Source organism: Acartia tonsa, chromosome 3 (assembly GCF_053477335.1).
Source record: "Acartia tonsa isolate MP-2025a chromosome 3, ASM5347733v1, whole genome shotgun sequence".
NCBI classification, from domain to species: domain Eukaryota; kingdom Metazoa; phylum Arthropoda; class Copepoda; order Calanoida; family Acartiidae; genus Acartia; species Acartia tonsa.
The window spans coordinates 19,257,917-19,278,518 of NC_137262.1; the positions used below are offsets into that span (position 1 = coordinate 19,257,917).

A 20,602-nucleotide genomic window follows, 5' to 3' on the forward strand; every position below is an offset into this window, starting at 1 on the left:
TTATATGTTATTTAATTTCAATATTAATAATTGTTATTCTCCATTAATAAGCAAAGCTACTCTATAATGATAGTTTGTCGGTATGTCTAGTTGAATATCATAGTGAACAAACATGCGAGGTTACCACTTTTGTTGCTTCAATATCAAATTACTTAATGACGTCAAATGGGGTTAAAGGGATGTTTATCCAAAATTTAAAAAAAGAATCCTTTAAAATACCCACTTTACCCCCTTCCCCCCCCCCTTCAAAATAAAACTTTGAAGTTCTTGACATTGCTATCCTAAATCTAGAGTAGCTATGCTATTTAAAAGTATGAAACTCTGATATGTGATGATTAGGTTATATAACATTACTACTCTGGCTTCGTTCCAATTTACATAGCTAAGATAAATCAACAAGATTTCACTGTTTTACGTAATTATTCCAGTTTTTTAGAAATTAATTTGTACGCTTTCAATGACAATGATATTCTTCAATTTTCTGCCTCCACCTTAGCTGGTTGACTTTTTTTATTCCCTTAAAAAGCTACAAATTTAACCTTGTGCTTTTATTCTAATCTAAAAAGCGTATTTTGAAAACTATTAAACTTCGCTTGTAAGAATATTGCTATGGTAAATGGTTTTTCGCAACTTTTGTAAGCAAAAAAGTACCAAAATACCTAAAGTTTGTTTCATTTGTTTTTGAAAATATGTCTAATAATTTTAAGAAGTTCATAAATTTTCTATACCCCTAAAAATCCAGCTTTATTTTGAGTTGTTTTGACTGTTGATTGATAAATGAATTAGATAAGCCAAGCCCCCATAAAAGAAAGAAGTTTTTCTGGCTTTTAATTATCTGTTAGAGTAAACAAGCGTTTATTAATGACAAATAACAAATAGCAGAGAGAGAGGGGACAATGGACTTCTTATTACACTAGTCCATAAAGTTTTATCATAACGTTTTCTCATCGTTGGCTTAACAACTTATGGGACTTTAGTAAAAATTTTTTGGTGATTAATTAAGCTGGGCGTTCAAACGTATAAACCACTAATTTTAATCTTCAAAAGGTGTAATTTTGTGTGTCATCATTGGGGATGTACATAAATTTATCGGCCATTGTCTCATCCCTTTAGATCCCTGGTTTATTGAGGTATCAAATAGAGTGAAAATTGTAGAGGTGCATAGTTACTCTTGAATTTACATTTTCTCTTTGGATCCATGAAAGAACAAGGATGACAACATACATAAAAGCGAAGATCAACAGATTGAGTGTACTAAATATAATAGTGACAAATAGATTTAATGTCCTTATTAAATCTGCACAAAAATTTAAGTAAAGTATGTTTCTAAACCAAATAAAACAGCTGAAATCACTAAATATTTTTGTCGGTTTATTTAGTTGTTGCAGCTACCCTAACCTAACACTTTACAGTAACCAGGAACTTATTTTGAAAGGAGGGCAATTATTAAACCAGAAAATATTGAAGGATACGTGCAAATGTTTCATAATTTTACTTAACTAGCAGTAGCAAGAGATACTTTTATTTATTTAAATTATATTAAACTAGTTTCTTCGCCCCTAGCCTTAAATTTTATCCTATCCTATAAAGTAAGATGTTTTTTTTCGTAGTATAAGATTTAGAGAACTAATTGAGCTCTCTATTTTTGGAGAGCTTTAGACACGTCCCGTGATGAATTTTAGGCTATATTCTAGGCTTAAATTTTGATGTTATTTTGACTTATTTTAAATACGGTGCACATAGATCCTAAGGGCGCTGCATCTATAAATAAACAAAAATAAATTGGGTTACTAGGATAATAATAGTGCAAATAGCAACAATAGTTTAACATTTTTAATAATGATTTGTTATCAAAGGTTGGTTGGTTAGCATATTACATGCATGGTGATATTTGAACATGTGTCCGTAATAAAAGGAATATAAATTGAATATTTATTTATCACATCCTTATTTGTCGAGTTTAGACAAAAATTCCGTTATTTTGACGCTTGATCTATATTTATAAATAAATTCTATGTAGGAGGGGGGGACTTCCTATCACTTCTTGAGCATAGCCAATAGTAATTTATATAATTCAAAATTTTTATTCAGAATATATATCTCTTATTCCTAACTCGCTTAGAGAAAATTATACATATTGTTATATAGTAGCTTCTAGATAAGAAAATAAGATATAGAATTCCAGTTGAACAAGAATATAAATGTATTATTAGAGGGACAGGGATAGGTATACCTATCCACACATAATCAAAATAGGTATACCTATCTCAAGAAATTACCTACCCATCTTCAAAGGTCATAAAAATTGTAAGAATTAAATTGATAATAAATGTGTTTTGAAGTATGTAGTTTAGCAGTTATATTAGCTGTAATTATTGGATAGAAGATTGGTTCTAAAATTATAGATGTATGATATTTATGAAACAAAATAACAAGGATGACAACAATCCTTGGCAGCCAAACCCTAAACCATCAAAGTACCAATAAAAATTTTCTTTATTCCAAGCTAAGGCAGTACCGATAGATCGATGGACAGTGTGCATTGGTTAGAAATGCCACCTCAAACAAAAATTAATGTCCTCTATAGCATTACAGACACACCGACTGAGTGATAGCTCATTGGTCTGAATTTCAACCGTCTATCTTATATAGGAGCCATGTAATTTGTGTTTACCCAATAACGTTTCAGCCAGACGGATATTTTGAATTATAAAGTAGACTCGGTAAACACTTAAAATTCAAATCAAGATTGTGTAAAGTTTCACATCTGTAGCAATAATATATGATTTTGGGAAAAATGTACTAATGTAAATTTCCTCAGAATTGTTATCCCTCTCTGAGTGGAAGAGAGGGGTGTCGATTTATCCTCATAATTTTTTTTTCTGATAAATAAAGTACACTCGATCAGAAAAGATGTTTTCGCCTAGATAAAAATGAGGGGGTATTATAATTATGGATTTTAACTTATACCTAATATTTTTTTTTATGGTTTTCATCATTGTTTTAGATCTCAATAACCTTATCCTATTATATAAAGTAGTAGGCTTTTTTTGTCTGCAACGAAGGATCTCGCTAACCGCTTTACTGATATGGTTCTCCCCCTAAAATGAAGCTTTCTATAGGTCCAGGGAGGGTTTTCACTATTTTGTGGGAAGGTATCTCCTAAAAAAGCCTCTATTTAACACACTCAAAATAAAAAACTTTGGACATCCTACTGAAATAATCAAACATAACCACTAATTATCAAATGTGGAATTGAGTTTAACTGATAAGAATATCTTGTTTCAATTCTTCATGAAGGAGAGAACAAAAGTAGAATTGACGGTTCTGTGATAAACAGTTGCGGAAATGAATTGGATTTTGTGCATACATAACTTATGAATTAATACAACCATCAATCAAGAAAGCATTGTCCATTGCAAGCAGAAAAAACATAGTGTATCTGCAGTCTGTTTTTATAAAAAAAAATGGATATTCAGTTTTAAATCCCACTGAATGTCCTACACAATTTGGATCACACCCCTTTGATGATTGTATAACATCCCTCCTTATATTTGTACTAGCGGTAACGCCCCAAGAGGCCTCTAGGGGTACTTGAGGTTATGATGGCTTGAATTCGACCCCTCCTACCTTTTTTTAGTTTTAAAAAAGTAGATTAAGGTTTGGGGTGGTGGTACCCTACCTAAAAATAGCTATAAAACTTCCCATGACCTATGAGATGTTACACTGTAAATGAGAACTGTATCGGTTCAGTGTTTAGCAAGATCCCTCACTACAGACAAAAACACCTTACTACTTTATATTATAGGATTACAATATTGATATCCCTATGTGAGGTGGGGTTAGACACATAGGTAGGCGAATCCACCACCTAAATTTTGCCAGAGGATGGATGGATACACCTCCAATCTGCACGCATCTGCTATTGATGTTAGGGGCGAAGTCACAGGTTATTTATAAGTAAGCAATAATTTTTCATCTTAAATTTAAATATTTTAAATTTTTTTAAATGATAAGAAATCCAAGAAACAAATTCAGGTCCTAAACTGTTAAGTGTTAGATAGAGTTGAAATTGTCCGAGGGGCAGGCAGTCTACTTTTAACCATCTTCAACACAACATTGTTAATATTTGATTTTAAAATTTAAATAGTGCAAAATGTCAAAGATTAACCATAAGGTAGGTTTTATTACTTCAAATTAAAAGCTGGAAGCATTATGTATACGGTAAGGTAAGACCCCTAAAAAGTATTTTTTAGCTTCTGCATGCCATATTTACTGGAAGTCTAAACCTGACCCATACATAGCAAACCATCTTTTCAAAAAAAATTTAAGCATCCAAACGGTTTTAAATTTGAGGCTTAGTCGCGGCTATCGTCCCTGGTATGATCATAGTTAATCTTTCTATTTCTTATTTAGTCAATTTCTTTGGCATTTTCACTGTCAGGTCTAAGCTATAATCTTTTTGGGAACATTCACCTTACCCCCCCAAAAAATATATAACATGTTACCTAAATGGTTCGTAACTATTTCAAGGTATTTTTAAATTCCATAAATACATTGAAGTACGTCAAACACTATTGCCCAAAAATGCATTGATGGTTTTATAATTGTATTAAAATAATGTTTTTTGCGTTATAAACATCCAAAACCTTTGAATAAGATGATTATAACAAGAATGGCAATATTAGTCCATGCATGGCATCAAACAAACAAAAAAAGGATAGTCGAAGCAACAAGAAAACATTTTTTAGGGAAAGATAGTCTATAGTTACTTTATATTATATCCATATAGTAGACAGGAAACATTCATTGCCAATAGCTTTGACGAATATTACAGAGACAATTTTTTGACGTCACCGAAACTGTCCCAATTTTGTATAACTTTTGCGGAACAAGTTCCAATTACGTCATATTTTTCTTTCCCGAAAAAGGGAGGGGGGGAAGGAAATCTCTTCAAAAGAGATGGGGAAAACCCCCTTTTCTCCCATCTCTTTTTTCTTCCCCCCTTCCTTCTCTTTTTCGGGAAAGAAAAATATGACGTAATTGGAACTTGTTCCGCAAAAGTTATACAAAATTGGGACAGTTTCGGTGACGTCCAATTTTTTATACTAACAAATTCTTGTTATTAAGATCCGCTAATTTGACTATTTTGTTTTTAAAAAGATTTCGTTTGTTATGCATTTTTAATTGGTTTTAAATTAATTATATTGTTAAGACTTTGTCTGATGTATCTGATGTCTTGGACGATGAGGTTAAGGTAAGGAAATATCATCTTTTTAACATTTTAGTTGCCAAGCCACACTTTATTAATATTTGTGTATGTATGTTTGTCTGCAACATATTAAAAAATTATTTAAATTATTTCTTTCAAATTTAGTTTAAACTATTATCATGAAGTTAAATTTAATCGTTTTCTGAATAACTTTTCTAAAAAATAGCTCTTAAAAAAACAGATTTATTAAAACAATAGATCGAAATTTCATTGTTATAAATTACTTTCATTGAAATATAAACTATGCTAAATAACAAATATCTAAGAATTTTTCAGGGTTCGGAAGCCGCGCATAAGCCTCAGTTTTAAACCTGCTTGTGAGCAGAAAAAAATTTCAGAAAGAAGGATTGTCTGCTAAAGAGACAGTTCTATACATCCAGCTGAATTTTATAGTGATAAAATGACGATATCAGTGAGGCTTACACGCGGCTTACGCGCGGCTTCCGATCCCTGGTATTTTTAAAAACTGAAATATTTTTATAACATTGTATCATAGACACTTTTCCGCGGAAAGGATATATGAAATTTAGAGAAATTTTTTTGTCCAGATTCCGCAATGATGGAAAAGATTAATTCTCCCCCATTTATTTTTATTCTATCAAATACAGATTTTTGTTGATTTTCCATTGCTTTGTTCTGAATAAATTTATTGTTAAGGACCCATGGTGTGATCCTGAAAACCCACGAAGAATCCGTTTTGAGGGTGAGATTATTTTTAGTAACTAGGCTACTCTACCTACAAGTTATTGTGATTGTCTACATGTTATTCTGTGTTTCCCTTCACCTCTCTTATCCATCCCTTCCCTTCCAAGTCACTAAACCTTTAACAATTCAGCGTTGTGGAGCCGGAGCCTCTTAATTTCTCTTTATTTATGTTTGTCTCTTTCACATTTTTTGTTTCTTTCACCCCAGTCCCATCAAATATCTTTCTTTTCTCTTTAAATATGAATATGCCAATTATGTTTAGCTTATCATCCTTGTTTATTCTTTCATCCTGGCGGCGGCTACAGGGCAGACTAGATGCTTTCATTTTCTAACTTTAGATCAAATACTTCTTTTTCTCTCCCTTCAAAACCATCTTTTGGGGACTTTCTTTGTGCGATATCTCTTAGTTGGTATAAGATGGGGTGTGGGCTGACGTACTATCACGTAATATACCTTAAAACCTGTCCTGAACTGATTAATTTACCGATTAATATCAGCTGGATTAGAACCGGTTCGCAACCCTACTAAAAAGCTTATTATTACAGACAATTTTCTAGTAATATTAAAATGAAAAATCAGAAAATCAATACCAGTTTTGTAGCCCGGGTCTTCGGCCCTTAAGGTCTGACAAAACTGGCTTAAATCTTAACATATTTTAATATCCGCGGAAAGCTGTCCATAATGCGATGCGATAAATAACTATTATTATTTAGATATTACCGCAGCCGCTTATAGAATCAGAGATGGGATTATTAAAACTACTTGTCCCACATCTCATATGAATCAGGTATAATTAAATAACTGCCAAGTCAGGCGCGTGATATGTTAGTTTGTTAAATAAACCTTATAAGTATTCATAGTAAGCGCAAAGTTAGGACAACATTAAAAATCTTTTATATTATAAAGTAAGTTTGTCAAAATGAGGTTTGGAGATTTGTGGCAAATAAATTTTTTTTTAGTTGCCTTTTCCCTGCAAACAATGACTTTTCATTTTGGCCACAATTGTTTAAAGTTAATCAGGGAGGAAGAGAACAATGTCTGATAAATCAATCTATGGTTGTTTCATCACCCTAATATTTTACAATAACCAAATACGAAATTTCACACATAAATATTTGCAGGGGAAAGATTATATTCGGTGGCCATTGTTCTTTCCCTGTATCCCTGGTGTTTAGAAAAATTACTTGTTGTAAAAGTTGACAATTCTAATCTTATTTTCTTCTCTTTCTTTAATTTAATTCAGAGATACAGAGAAAGGGGAATTAACAATACATTATTAAGGACATCGAAGCCTTTTATTTTTTCAGGTTTTTCAGGTTACATGATTTGTAAAAACTCTGGGCTTTGAACCATGGTGCACAAAAAAAGTATTTTTGAATGTCAGAGAATATGCAATATATGGTTGCTATCCAATATTCAAATTTAACCTCCCTCCCTCCTAACTCTGTAACCTTAAATATAATTTTTTTCAATGGTTATCGTAATGATTATCTATATGCACATTTTATAAATACATTTCATTTGACTATATTGATTCTTGTTTATTATTTAGGAGGTTGGAATGCAAATGTATTTTAAGAATGATTTCCTTCAAGCTACTGGTTCATTCAAGGTAATTTGTCATTTTTCAGAGCGGCTTGTTTTTTTACATTTCATTCATTTCAATACATAATACAAGCACAATCAAAAAGAAAAGAAAAAGTAATCTTCCTAACAGCTTGTTTATGAATATCTAAAAATCGTAACACAAATTAAAGTTTATTAAGTTTGGCTGTGAAAATTTGTAAAGAAGGTGTATCAACTTTTTTTTATAGCTAGCCGGTTCTTTTAGTAAGTAGTAGATGTAAAATTTTTCATAGAATTCAGATATGCAATCGGTTTTTTTGTAGACCTCTTATTTTTTAAGTAATTTAAGTTTAAAAAAAAAAAATTAAGTCGATTTTAAGGTACTAAAATGCAACAAAAAAAGAAAGAAAATGGCCATTATGAACAAAAATAGTAAGATCTTTAATTTGACACCTTACTTTTTCAATTCTGTCAGGTAATTATTGAAAAAATCGATTTTTTTAAACCCACGAGAATAAAAACTTTGAACTTAATTTTATTATTTCAGAGGTAAAAAAATATGGGTTCATATATACCTTTAGAATCAGAAAAATATTACGAATTCATTGTAAGCAAAATTGAAAAAAAAAGTTTACAATATAGTATATAAACTACAATAAAAGGAATTATATGAAAATATCATATTATATTGTACAGGCAACGTCTTAATTTTTGAATTGAGTATAAAAATAGGAAGGGGGTAAAGAGGGGGTAAAAAAGGGAAGATAGTGTTGCCTGAACAAAAAATACAATTGGCCATTTGTTTAATTTTTTATTTTTTTACTTTTTTTCAATTTTGCTTACAATGGATTCGTAATATTTTTCTGATTCTAAAGGTATATATGAACCCATGTTTTTTATGTCTGTTTGAGAAAATATTTAGGTCTAAAGTTTTTATTAAACCGAGGTTAAAAAAATAGATTTTTTCAATAATTACTCAACAGAATTTTAAAAGTAAGGTGTCAAATTAAACATCTTACTATTTTTGTTCTTACTGGCCATTTTCTTCTTTTATTTTGTTGCGTTTTAGTACCTTAAAACCGACTTAATTATTTTTTTAAAAAACTCAAATTACTTAAAAAATAAGAGGTCTACAAAAAAAACCGATTGCATATCTGAATTCTATGAAAAATTTTACATCTACTACTTACTAAAAGAACCGGCTAGCTATAAAAAAAAAGTTGATACACCTTCTTTATTAATTTGTCAGAGTTCAATACTTTTTTTTACTACTCACCAAGGACGTCCAAGGGGGGGGGGGTAAAGTGGTGATTTACCCCCCACCCCCTCACCCCCCAACTTTTTTTATTTTACCCCCCCACCACCCATTTAAAATTTACCCCTGCCAACAGATTTCAGGGGGGGTAATTACCCCCCCCCCCAAGCAAATTTTACCCCCGGGGTAAAAACTTTGGAGGGGGGTAAAAAAAATTTTCCCACCCTAGAACCAAATTACCCCCCCTTAAAAAATATTTACCCCCCCCCATATAAAAAAGCTTGGACGCCTCTGCTACTCACTATTATTTTTTAATAACAATGGTAAAAGTGTTATTGCTGTTTTCTTATTGATATAATTGCAATTTCAGCTATAACCAGCAACTAAATTAATTCGAAAAAATAATTCGTAAAGGTTTCGTGATTTTGGAGGTAACACAAGGTAATAAAAACGAACTTTTTATCTGCACCCCAAATATTATTTTAGGTTTATTTCGCTTGTTGACTATACCTTATTCCTGCATAATTGTCCTTGTTATTTCAGGAGCGTGGTGCCAGGTATACCCTGATCAACCTGCCAGAGGAACAGAAGAAAATTGGAGTCATCGCCGCTTCCGCAGGTATCAAAATATCAGGGACTAGCACGTGAAGAAAAAAACTATTTAACCTTCAAACTTTCTGACAATCAAAAAGATTAATTTACTACTCCTGCATGTATTTAGCATTAAGTATCAAAATAATATAATGATTAATGACAGAAAAGGGGGGAAAATAGTTTTTCTTTGGATAAAACACAAATTACATCTCAGAAAGAGGGGAGGGGGTGGAGGAGAAAGTATTGTAGATCTGTTTAAATGTTATTTGGCCAAAATGACAATCTCAAACATTTAATTAGTATTAGAATATTTGTACAGTAATTTATTTGATATAATTCCTGGAGAATATTTTGCTTATGAATCACATAACAGTTCCAGAAAGTAATTTATAGATCGTTCAATAGTGCACGTTCCCAATCGTTCATTATAGTATGACAATAAAATGTGAAAAAAAGCGCATTAAAAAAACACCTATGTCTTAAATTCTTTTTTTTGTTGTATAATATATAAAAAATACCACATGATAAGTCTACCTTTTTAAAAATATTTAAATCAAATGAGTAGTTTTTACCTTCTTAAAAATATTTTTTTTAGAATTTGATGCTGAAGCCATAACAAATGGTTTTGTACTAATTTATGGTTGACCAATACCAAACTTATATAATAGAAAGTTTTGCCCATATCCTGACTCTATAATATTCATTAAGCCGAAAAAAACCTAAACCTTCAAATTTCATGTGTTTTTTTATGGTTTTTTAAATCGTGCATTATTGCTCGAATTGTCACGAATGGGTTAAGTAGAACTGATTTGTTTACTGTTTTATCAAAGTTTTAAATACTATTATTGCACATGAATGATGTAAACTGTGCAATTACCATGGATATAGGGATGGAACAATGGACAATTGATTTAATTTTATACTTCTAGCTAAAAGTTCATGAAAACCAGATTTACCCAAAAAATAAAAAGAAAATAGAAAAAGCAAGTTTTATCTCATTTAGAAAATCAAATATGAGAAAGAGTTTTAATATCAAACTTGCCTTTGAATCTCGTTTAAAACTAATTCTAATATCAACTGAAATTAAAAACAAGAAAAATGGTTTTAACGATGGTTTATTACAAAAATATCACATTAGAGTTTCTATCTATTAAATAGGATTATTTGATTAAAAAGTTTTAGGCAATTCTTTTTTGCTTGTAATTGTGCTGATTTTTATTTGAGTTTGGTCTGCTAGAAACATAATAAATCCAGCGGCATTCTGCGTTAGTCCCAAAAGTTGTAAAACTTAGCTAAAATAAGCTAAATTGCGTAAGTTCGAGTACTCAAAGTCCAATACAAACATACAAACAAATAAATTTTAAATACATTTTCCATCCCTATATCCACGAAATGCTGCTTATGACAGCTCAAAATTAATGTTTAATTGTTATTTGTTCTGTGCATTTTAGTAAATAATAAAACAATGTTTAAAAATCGGCCCCTGAATTAGTCTATTAACAAAGATGGGAGTTTACAACATACAATCTTACTAAATATTTACCAGCTACCAGAAACAGAATTTACATGCTAGAAGGAGTATATCTCTGAAACTAGGATTAAATTTACTTCCCTTTCAAATATTTAGTTAAAATTAATTTGTCCCATAATCCTTTAACTTTGATGTCAGTACTCGCATGCATAAGTATTGTGTGCAGGGATTTTAAGGGATAAGCCATGGGATATAAAGTAAACATTTCCAATGATAATGAACAAAATAATAGATCAAAATTATTGGTTAAAAAGCCAATCAAGCTCTAATAAAAGTACCTATCATCAAAGCTACCTATATTGGCATCATTTTAAGGACATTGTATGGATTGTAATCAATATATATTATTATATTATGTTTAGGTAACCATGCCCAAGCTCTGGCGTACCACGGAGCAGATTTAGGGATCCCCGTCACTGTGGTTATGCCTATTGTTGCTCCTATCATGAAGGTAAATTTTTTTTACATTTTTTGCTTTTACACAATAAGTGTTCTGACACGACAAAAATAATATCAGAAAAGGATCAGAATCATTTTGAGAACATTTAATCTTTACCTATAGTTTTAAGGTTTTAAATATTTTAACCTAATCCAATGATTTTCTGCCTAGGTAGAGAAATGTAAGAGATACGGTGCTAGAGTGATTGTGAGAGGTGTTGATATTGGAGAGAGCAGGTTTATTTATAAAAAATTTCCACCATGAGCCTTAGTTTACAGAAGGAATAATTTTATTTATTTTAATTGGGAGTATACCTACACAATTTTACCGTCCATTGTCTTATCATTTAATACACATCAGTATTTGGAATACTACTGTTTATCTCATAGGATACATGCGCTGAAATTGGCCAAGAAGTCTGGACTTATTTACATCAACGGATATGATCATCCTGATATTTTGGCAGGTATAACTTTCTCATATGTATTTTCAACCAGAAGTTGTCCAAACTCACACCTACCTTTACAATGTAAACAGCAAAGAGTGTGCTCACATATTGGAGAATTAGAAGGATTTAGCAACTGGCAAAGATGAATATGTTACAGACGGACATTCATAAAGAAAGATCTATGCAACTTTCGCTTCTATAGATTAATAGATTGTTGATTTTAATTTTTAGGTCAGGGAACCATGGGCTTGGAAATTCTTGATCAGGTATAGAACTTATTTTTTAAAAATTTTAATAGCAAAACAACTTTACAACTCACTTTTTCTGTCCGTCCGTTAGTAAAAGAAATATGATTTTTCGGCTGCTATAGACAGCTGAATTTTTGTGCATAGATTCCCAGCATAAAATCCAGTCTGTCAGTAAGTCAGTTTGTAGCTTAATATATCGCTAGACCGATATGGTTCTCCTGTACTGTGAACGTTTTTACACATTCAAGAAAGGATCATGGGGGAGGGTACTATGCCAATAGTAATCGCTTCTTAAACAGCCCCCCCCCCCTATTTTTTTCTTTTTCCATTTTAGATTAATAGTGGCATGGAGGGTCAACTTACCTTCCCTCAAGTGTCATTAAAGGCCTCGTGGGGCGTAGCAACGAGTATTTATTAAATCAATTTTACAAGAACGCATTTGTACATAAAATCTCTGTTTGTAGGTACCAGACCTGGATGCTGTGGTTATACCTGTTGGTGGCGGTGGACTTATTGCAGGTATTAACAATAAATCATTTATTTCTTAGTTTTCTTCATGATTTCTTGCCCTACCAACATAACAGATTAGAAATACATATACTTTTCTTTATCAAATAACCGTATGATTTTTTAACACATTTTTAACTGAACGTTTTTTTTTTAAATAATTGAATGATTTAATCTTTCAGGATGTGCCTTGGCTATAAAAACGATGAAACCAGATGTTATGGTTATCGGAGTTGAACCAGGAAAATATTAAATATCTTTCATACTGAATGTATTCTAGTAATTTCTATTACCTAATGGCTTATTTAGATTCAGAATATGCAGTAGAAGGGAATGAATAGGACGACTAGCCTTTTCTTTTCTATTGATAGAAAACAAAAGAAACAATTCAAGACAAATCTGCCTTTTAAATCCATGTACAAATACTAAACAATATAATCATAATAACTAACTATAATTATTCAGGGAGGAAGGGAGGGGACAATGGATCAAAAATTCATATTTCTGACAGTCTTGGACTTTGGGTACCAGAACACATGCAATTTTTATTATTTTGTCAAATTTCAAAGACTTTGGGTACCAGCGCAAAGAATGACGCTAAAACAATTATTCCCAAAGCAGACAACTCTCACTGAACTAACCAAAAAAAATACTAGCAGACTATTTGGAAAATAAATTAAAAATTAGTTTATTTTGGTTTTTAAACAAGATAGTTTTCTTTTGAGAATGGGTGGGATTAACCAGAAATTCTACTGTGATACTTCTGTCACTATCCATTTTAATCAACCTCTTGTCAAATATGAAAACAAACCCCAATTATGCAAGTACTAAGGTCATACCTTTTATGATAAATTACAGACTATTCACAGGGAAATAAGACAGGATAACCTTGTGTCCCCTCCCATACTCCCTGATAATTATTTACCTTTAACACCAATCGTTGTAAATTAAATGAAAGCTAAATTATAAATAAGGAATAAGTTTCGTAACACATAATTAGTTTTTATTTTCATAGAACTTTTCTTAATTAATAACGTTAATGCTTCCTTTCTTTTGAAAAATGGTTTGATAACATTTTGCATAGTATATGTTAGTATTTTTAAAAAGCATTTGAGGTATAATGCATCTTAATTTAAATGAATTCATTTTAGCTGTTTTTACATCAACCTATATCTGTACTAATTCTGTTATAATCAGAACAACATTGCATGGTACATATGTGGTAATACGACAACCAGACGGACAGGCAGTTTACAGAGTTGCTACGCTGTGACTTATCATAACAAACCCACTGCACTAATCTTATTATATCACCATCTATCTCATGACCGATGTTGACCCCGCTATCTAGCGGTCAAACTGGCCTGCCTAAATGTGGGGAGGGGCTCAAACATGCAGCTATCACGCGCCCCTCACGCGCTTATATAACCGGGAGGCGCTGCCTCCCCTTTTACCACCGCTGCCCCCACAGCCCGTCTACCGCCGGGAGCTAAGCCCTAGCGTCCCACACCCCCTTCAAACCTAACCATTGTTATAATCTGTTTTATATATATAGTAAACAGTGCTTGTAAATATTATTCAGTTAAATATATAATTTCTGTATGACTAAATCCTGCTAGTTTGTTTTGGTAGAATAATTCAAGGCTAGGGCTCGTTGAACTCGAACTCGTTACCCTGTGGGCCGAGAACGCTCGGCTTACCAGAACTTGGTGTCAGCGTGTTTCAATCGAGCCTTACAGAAACTAGCCTATTCTACCTCTGATTGGACCCTTTGGCAAGTAAGGGGACAATCAGCCGCCAACTGAGAAGCCAACTGACCCGCGAGACGGCCTTTTTAGGTCGAATTTCCATCATTTTGAACGCAATATGTGGGCCTCTGGCCTACGGCAAGCAGATTTAGCCTGCTAAAAGCGCCAGTTAAGACGCTTTTCCGTACCGTGTAGGAGTAGCGCTAGGTGCGCAGCCACGGTAATCGGATAATTTAGCTCAGACGGCTACAGAACTGAGTCTAAATTGGCAAGTGTAGCTGGGACAAGCCCCAGGACACCCAGGCCAAACCTACGAGACAGACAGCTGGGTGCTGGTCTCCTTGAGAAGGCAATGTGTGGCTGCGAAGCTTCAGCACACAAGTAAGCCCTACCACTGCGACGGATAGCAGATTTTGAGCCACAGGCACGGCAGGACGGGACATTCCCTGCCGCTGCCTTCCAGGATTCGAACCCGAGGCGCTGCAGGACGGGCCATTCCCTGCCGTCATTTTCGGGATTCGAACCAGCGGCGCTGTAGGACGGGTCATTCCCTACCGCCGTCACCCCTCTGAACCTTGCAGGACGGACATTCCCTGCTGCCAGTGCTTCCAGAATCACACCTAGAGCTCCTAGTGATAACAACACATAAGTGTGTATAAATGTCAACCAAGTGATAAAAATAAATATAAAATTGTTGACCCAGTGATAATTAATAAGCTCTAGTGATTCGAAGCTACAGTCTAAGCCACCATGGTAAGCAATACCACCATAGCTGCGGTTCGGCCGCCACCGAAGTTTCTGCCAACCCCAGCCGAACGGGAGGCCCCCTTGTCTCAAGGGCAGGACCTCCACTTCCCCTACCATATCAGGGTGAGGTTTCCTACTCCTGACCCTGCCCAGCATGTACAGGTTGATGCCATGATCGATTCTGGCAACCATGTACCAGGGTCTGCTGTAATTTCTGAACACCTCATGCACGCAATGGGCGTGCAGCGCATGTTGATTCCGGACAACACCCAAATCCTGACTGCTAACGAGGAAGGCCAGCCCCTCCAGGTAATAGGAAAATTGAAAGAATTATATATGGCAGTCTCACACACCCTTATACTCCATCTTTACCACGTGACTGTGGTCCGGAACCTCTCACACCCTCTGAACCTAGGAGGGTATTTTCTCAAGGAGTTCGGAACTAGGCTCTGTTTCGACATGCAACCACCTTGCTTGTGGGTGCGTGGGGAGTTTATCCCACTCCGTGGCGTCCCCATTGACCGGGAGACAGCCGAGAGAGAGCTGAGTTATGAAGGGCCTCTGCCAGGCCCACTGCCAGAGCAGCCGCGTGTGGTCGAGAAAGGCACGCACTGGGTGGATGCTGCGCTCAACGTCCATAAGGGGGCCAACCTGCTAGCCATGGGGTTGCCCCCAGTGCCCAAGGTGCCGCGGGAGAACCTGCCAACAACGTTCCCGGAGATTGCCAGCCCTCCAGAACCAATCTTCTCCTCCGACACCTTTATCAACGGCCAGCCGTGTCCACCTGGCCCCCTCTACCTGGGACCCCCAGCCAGTCAACCAGCCAAGCCCGAGTCCAGACCCGTCAAGTCGCGGTCTGATGCACCCGGAGCCACACTCAACTCCCAGGAATCAGCCTCTCCCGGCGCCGTGCCCGTCAAGTCGTGGCCGGCTGCCTCCGGAGCCATGCATGGCTCCGCTGCCTCAGCCTCTCCTAGCGCCGAGCCCGTCAAGTCGCGGCCGGACGCCCACGGAGCCCAGGCTGGACCCAGCGCCTTGGCCTCTCCCAGCGCCGAGCCCGTCAAATCGTGGCCGGACGCCCTCGGAGCCACACTTGGCTCCGACACGTCAGCCCCTCCCGAGGCCGAGCCCGTCAAGTCGCGGCCGGTGGCTCCCGGAGCCGAAGCTGACCCCACACCAGCCACGTATAGGCTAAGCGCTGTCACTCCAACTGACGGCCAGCCACCCCAACTTCGCACGGCCAAGCGGGTGGTCTTGCCTGGCCGCGGTGTCATGGCGGTCCCTGTTGAGTTAGTAGGCCACCGCACCAAGGATGCCATCCAACTAGCTGCCCCAGAACAGAGGTTTGGGGAGGATCTTGTCATCCCAGAAGGCCTGTATGCCCACAGGCCTGGATCCGCCACTGTGTTTCGAGTGCTAGTGGTAAATGAAGGGGAGACGCCCCTCCTGCTGGACGCTGGCCTCCCAGTGGCAGGGGAGCTGGTCAAGCCCGACATTTTAGAGGTTTCTGATAAGCCTCCTCCGAGTCTCCACTCGTTCCAAGAGCCTGTTGAGCCCCCAGACATGCAGGAGTTGTGGGAGGCCCTTGAGATGGAAGACAACGAGTTCCTGCGCAAGGATCCCTTGCTCAAAAAGGAGGTTTGGACCATGTTATCAGAGTTCAGGGACGTCTTCTCCAACTCTACCCCCGGCTGCACAGATGTGGTCGAGCTGCAGCTGCGCCTCAAGCCAGGGACCCAGCCGATCCGCCAGAGATTTAGGGATCTGAACCCGCGGCAGGAGGCTGAGCTGGAGAAACAATTGGACACTTGGCTACAGGAGGGAGTCATAGAGCCGTCAGACTCCGCCTGGAGCAGCCCCTTGGTGCCCATCAAGAAGAAGGACGGGAGCACCCGCTGGGCCGTCGACTACAGAGCCCTCAACAAGTGCCTGGAGCTGGATAGCTACCCTCTGCCCAGGATCCAGCAGCTGGTAGAACGAGCTGGAGGGCACCGCGTCTACAGTGCCCTAGACGCGGTGGCCGCATACTACACCATCCGTGTGTCTGAGGACAGCCGGCCCTGCACCGCCTTCACCACCCCCAGAGGCTTGTATCAATGGAAAAGGATGCCCTTTGGCCTGGCTACGGCACCATCTGTCTATTCCAGATTTATTGCAGGGGTCCTAAACCCATTAGGCACAGCCAACCTCCAGTCATACCTTGACGACGTCCTGACCTTCCACCAGGATACCTGGGCCCACCTGGCTAGGCTCCGAGAGGTCTTGGAAGCCCACCGCAGGGGAGGAATCCGCCTCAAGCCAGCCAAGACTAAGTTGTTCTGAGCCAAGGTGGATTATCTGGGCCACACCCTCAGCCGTGATGGGATAGCTATGCAAGAGGATTATATTGACCGTATCCTGGACTGGCCGGCCCCCAGCACCCCCAAAGATTTGCTGGCGCTTCTGGGGTTCTTTGGATACTACCGCCTGTTCATCCCAGAGTATGCCGACCTCACCTACGAGATGAATCGGCAGAAGACGGCCAAGACCCTAGCCTGGACACCTGAGATGGAAGCTCAGCTGCTGCAGCTCAAGGACAAGTTCCGTCAAGCCCCCATCCGAGCGCTGCCCAGGTTTGACTTGCCAGCGGTATTCCAGCTCACCACAGATTTCAGCAGCCGCGCCATCTCTGCCATTCTGAGTCAATGCCAGGACGGCAAGGAGAGACTGATTGCCGCCGTGGGGCGCAAGACAACCGACCCCGAGACTCGCTACCCGTCCTGGAAGGGAGAGATGGCCGCCATTATGTATGGAATCCGGAAATTCCACGGCATCTTGTCCTACCGCAGCTTCCAGATCAACACTGATTCCTCAGCCTTGCTGCAGATGAAGTCACTGAACACATCCACAGGGATGGTGGCCCGCTGGCAAGAGGAGCTAGCGGCCCTAGATTTTACTGTCTGCCACCGTCCTGGCACCCAGAACACCAACGCTGACGCCCTCAGCTGCCGGGAGGACGCCAACATGCCAACGGCCAGCGCCGAAGAATTAGCAGAGCAGGCTGAGTATATCCATAACCTTGGCCAGCTAGGGGAGTCCGCAGCCAGCCGGCCCCCTGCCGCCCGACTGGACCCAGCTAGAGTGCTAGAAGCCCAGACACAAGACCCTCTCCTGCTCCGTGTCCGCCAGTGGGTGGCTGATGGCAGAGCCCCAACCAAGGCTGAGCTGCGCGGCAAGGAACGAGACGAGCAGCAGTACGCCAGCCGCTTCCCAGCCCTGGGACTTGACGAGCATGGTTGCCTCACCACCACTGACCAGACCCTGACAGGGGAACGGACAAGATACCTGCTGCCTTCGGCCCTCCAGCAGGACGCGTTCTTTCTAGCCCATGGGACCCCCATGGCTGGACACTTTGGAATGGACGCGACTATCGCCCGCGTTGCCATGCACTTCTGGTGGCCCAACCTGGCCCGTGACGTCCGCCTGATGGTTCAGACTTGTCCTGAATGTGTCCAGAAGGTTACCAAGGAAAGGTTGAAGCAAGGGATACATGTACCCTCCCGCCAGGGGTATCCACAGCAAGTCCTGTTCATTGACCTGGTGGGGCCGCTGCCAGAGACCCCAGCTGGGAACCGCTACATCCTCACCTGCCAAGATGGGTTCAGCCGGTTTGTCAGCCTCTACGCCATCCCCAACAAGCGCACCCTCACGGTGGCTGAAGCCCTGCTGCACCGCCACCTGGCCACGTTTGGATGCCCCCTGAAGATCCACTCCGATAATGGGATGGAGTTCACCGGCCAGGTATTCCAGGAACTGGCCTCCAGGCTTGAGATTGGCCTGACACATCCACCACCCTACAACCCACAGTCCAACCGAGTGGAAAGGTTCCATCGGACGCTCAATACAGGCATGCGTCTGTTTTTAGACAGAGACGACAACAACTGGGAGCCCCACTTGCCTGCCATTGCCTTCGCCTACAACACCAAGGCCTGCAGATCTACCGGCGTGACCCCGTTCCTGGCCTTCTTTGGGAGAGAGGCCAAGCTTCCGGTGGACATGGTGCTCCGGCTGCCAGAAACAGAATATGCCTCGGTTCCAGCCAACGTCCAAGCCCTCCTGCAACGTTACTATGCAGTGTATGATGCCATCCAGCAGAAGGAGGAGGGAGCCATCCGGAGGAGCGCGGCAGCCTACAAAGGCACGGCCAAGTATGAGGTTGGAGACTTGGTCTGGTACCTGGCCCCCCGCCTGGTGCCAGGGAAGGCAGCCAAGATCACCAAGAGATGGACTGGCCCCTGGAAGGTAGTGAGGAAAGCTACAGAAGTCCATTATGTCATCAAACCTGCCTCTCCAATAGCCAGGATCTCGGAAGTTACCGCGCATGTAGGCCGACTGCGCAAATACACTGGAGATGTGACTGCCCACCAGATTCCAGCAGACATTCAAGTTGACGTGGACGGCGACGAGGATGCCACCGAGCTGCCGGTTGGAGCGGCGGCGCCCGCAGCTAGCGACCCAGGACAGTTCCCAGTGCACCAGCCGGCCGCAGCCGCCCCACAGCCCAGCGGCCAGGATCGTGACCCAGTAGAAGAGGACCTGCAGGAGCAACCCAACGAACCACCGCCGCCGCCGCCAGTTCCAGAGCCCCCCAGAGATGCCATCTGGAATCCGGATACAGACATGGAGCACCTGCCAGCCAGCAGCGAGCCTGTAGGAGGAGAAGCAGCTGTTGCAATGGAAGAGGCCGCCCCAGAGGACGAAGCTGAAGCCATGTGCCCCCTGTTGATGACAGCCATCCCTATCCGGGTAGGAGCTAGGAGGCCAAGCAACCTGAACCAAGCAGGCGCCCCCATGGAATTTTATGCGCCCTCATCCATCGTCATTCCCCCCTTGGGAACCACCAGAGTTAGCCTAGGCCTCCGTGTCCAGCTACCCGCTGAGGCAGAGCTAGTCCTGCAGACGAGGCAAAATTTCCAGCGCCGGGGCCTGGCCGTCGCCAACCCCCGTCTAGAAGCCAACCAGGAGCTGACAATGCTGATATCCAACCACAGCCAGACCGAGCAACGAGTGTCCCGTGGAGCCTGTGTAGCCAGAGCTGTCCTCCATCGAGCTGTGCCCCAGGAAGAGCCTGTCCTGCGCAGACATAGGTTGTCGTATCCCCAGGTTCAAGGCCTGGTGGCTCGAGAGCCACGCAACCCTTGAAGGGGAGGTTGTGGTAATACGACAACCAGACGGACAGGCAGTTTACAGAGTTGCTACGCTGTGACTTATCATAACAAACCCACTGCACTAATCTTATTATATCACCATCTATCTCATGACCGATGTTGACCCTGCTATCTAGCGGTCAAACTGGCCTGCCTAAATGTGGGGAGGGGCTCAAACATGCAGCTATCACGCGCCCCTCACGCGCTTATATAACCGGGAGGCGCTGCCTCCCCTTTTACCACCGCTGCCCCCACAGCCCGTCTACCGCCGGGAGCTAAGCCCTAGCGTCCCACACCCCCTTCAAACCTAACCATTGTTATAATCTGTTGTATATATATAGTAAACAGTGCTTGTA

The 20,602-nt window shown here is 39.9% G+C and overlaps 1 protein-coding gene across 1 annotated transcript in view; it reads left to right on the forward strand.

Annotated features, from left to right (window-relative positions):
• Nucleotides 1-4,059: 4,059 nt before the first annotated feature.
• LOC145313582 (L-threonine ammonia-lyase-like) overlaps nucleotides 4,060-20,602 on the forward strand; it is a 48,649-nt gene continuing 32,106 nt past the window's right edge. The window contains exons 1-12 of the mRNA XM_080153045.1: nucleotides 4,060-4,177; nucleotides 5,216-5,257; nucleotides 5,930-5,975; nucleotides 6,691-6,764; nucleotides 7,530-7,589; nucleotides 9,342-9,417; nucleotides 11,286-11,374; nucleotides 11,534-11,598; nucleotides 11,752-11,828; nucleotides 12,042-12,076; nucleotides 12,523-12,577; nucleotides 12,748-12,805. Coding sequence (XP_080009171.1) covers nucleotides 4,157-4,177; nucleotides 5,216-5,257; nucleotides 5,930-5,975; nucleotides 6,691-6,764; nucleotides 7,530-7,589; nucleotides 9,342-9,417; nucleotides 11,286-11,374; nucleotides 11,534-11,598; nucleotides 11,752-11,828; nucleotides 12,042-12,076; nucleotides 12,523-12,577; nucleotides 12,748-12,805 — 698 coding nt within the window. The 5' untranslated portion in view covers nucleotides 4,060-4,156. The remainder of the gene's footprint in view (nucleotides 4,178-5,215; nucleotides 5,258-5,929; nucleotides 5,976-6,690; nucleotides 6,765-7,529; nucleotides 7,590-9,341; nucleotides 9,418-11,285; nucleotides 11,375-11,533; nucleotides 11,599-11,751; nucleotides 11,829-12,041; nucleotides 12,077-12,522; nucleotides 12,578-12,747; nucleotides 12,806-20,602) is intronic.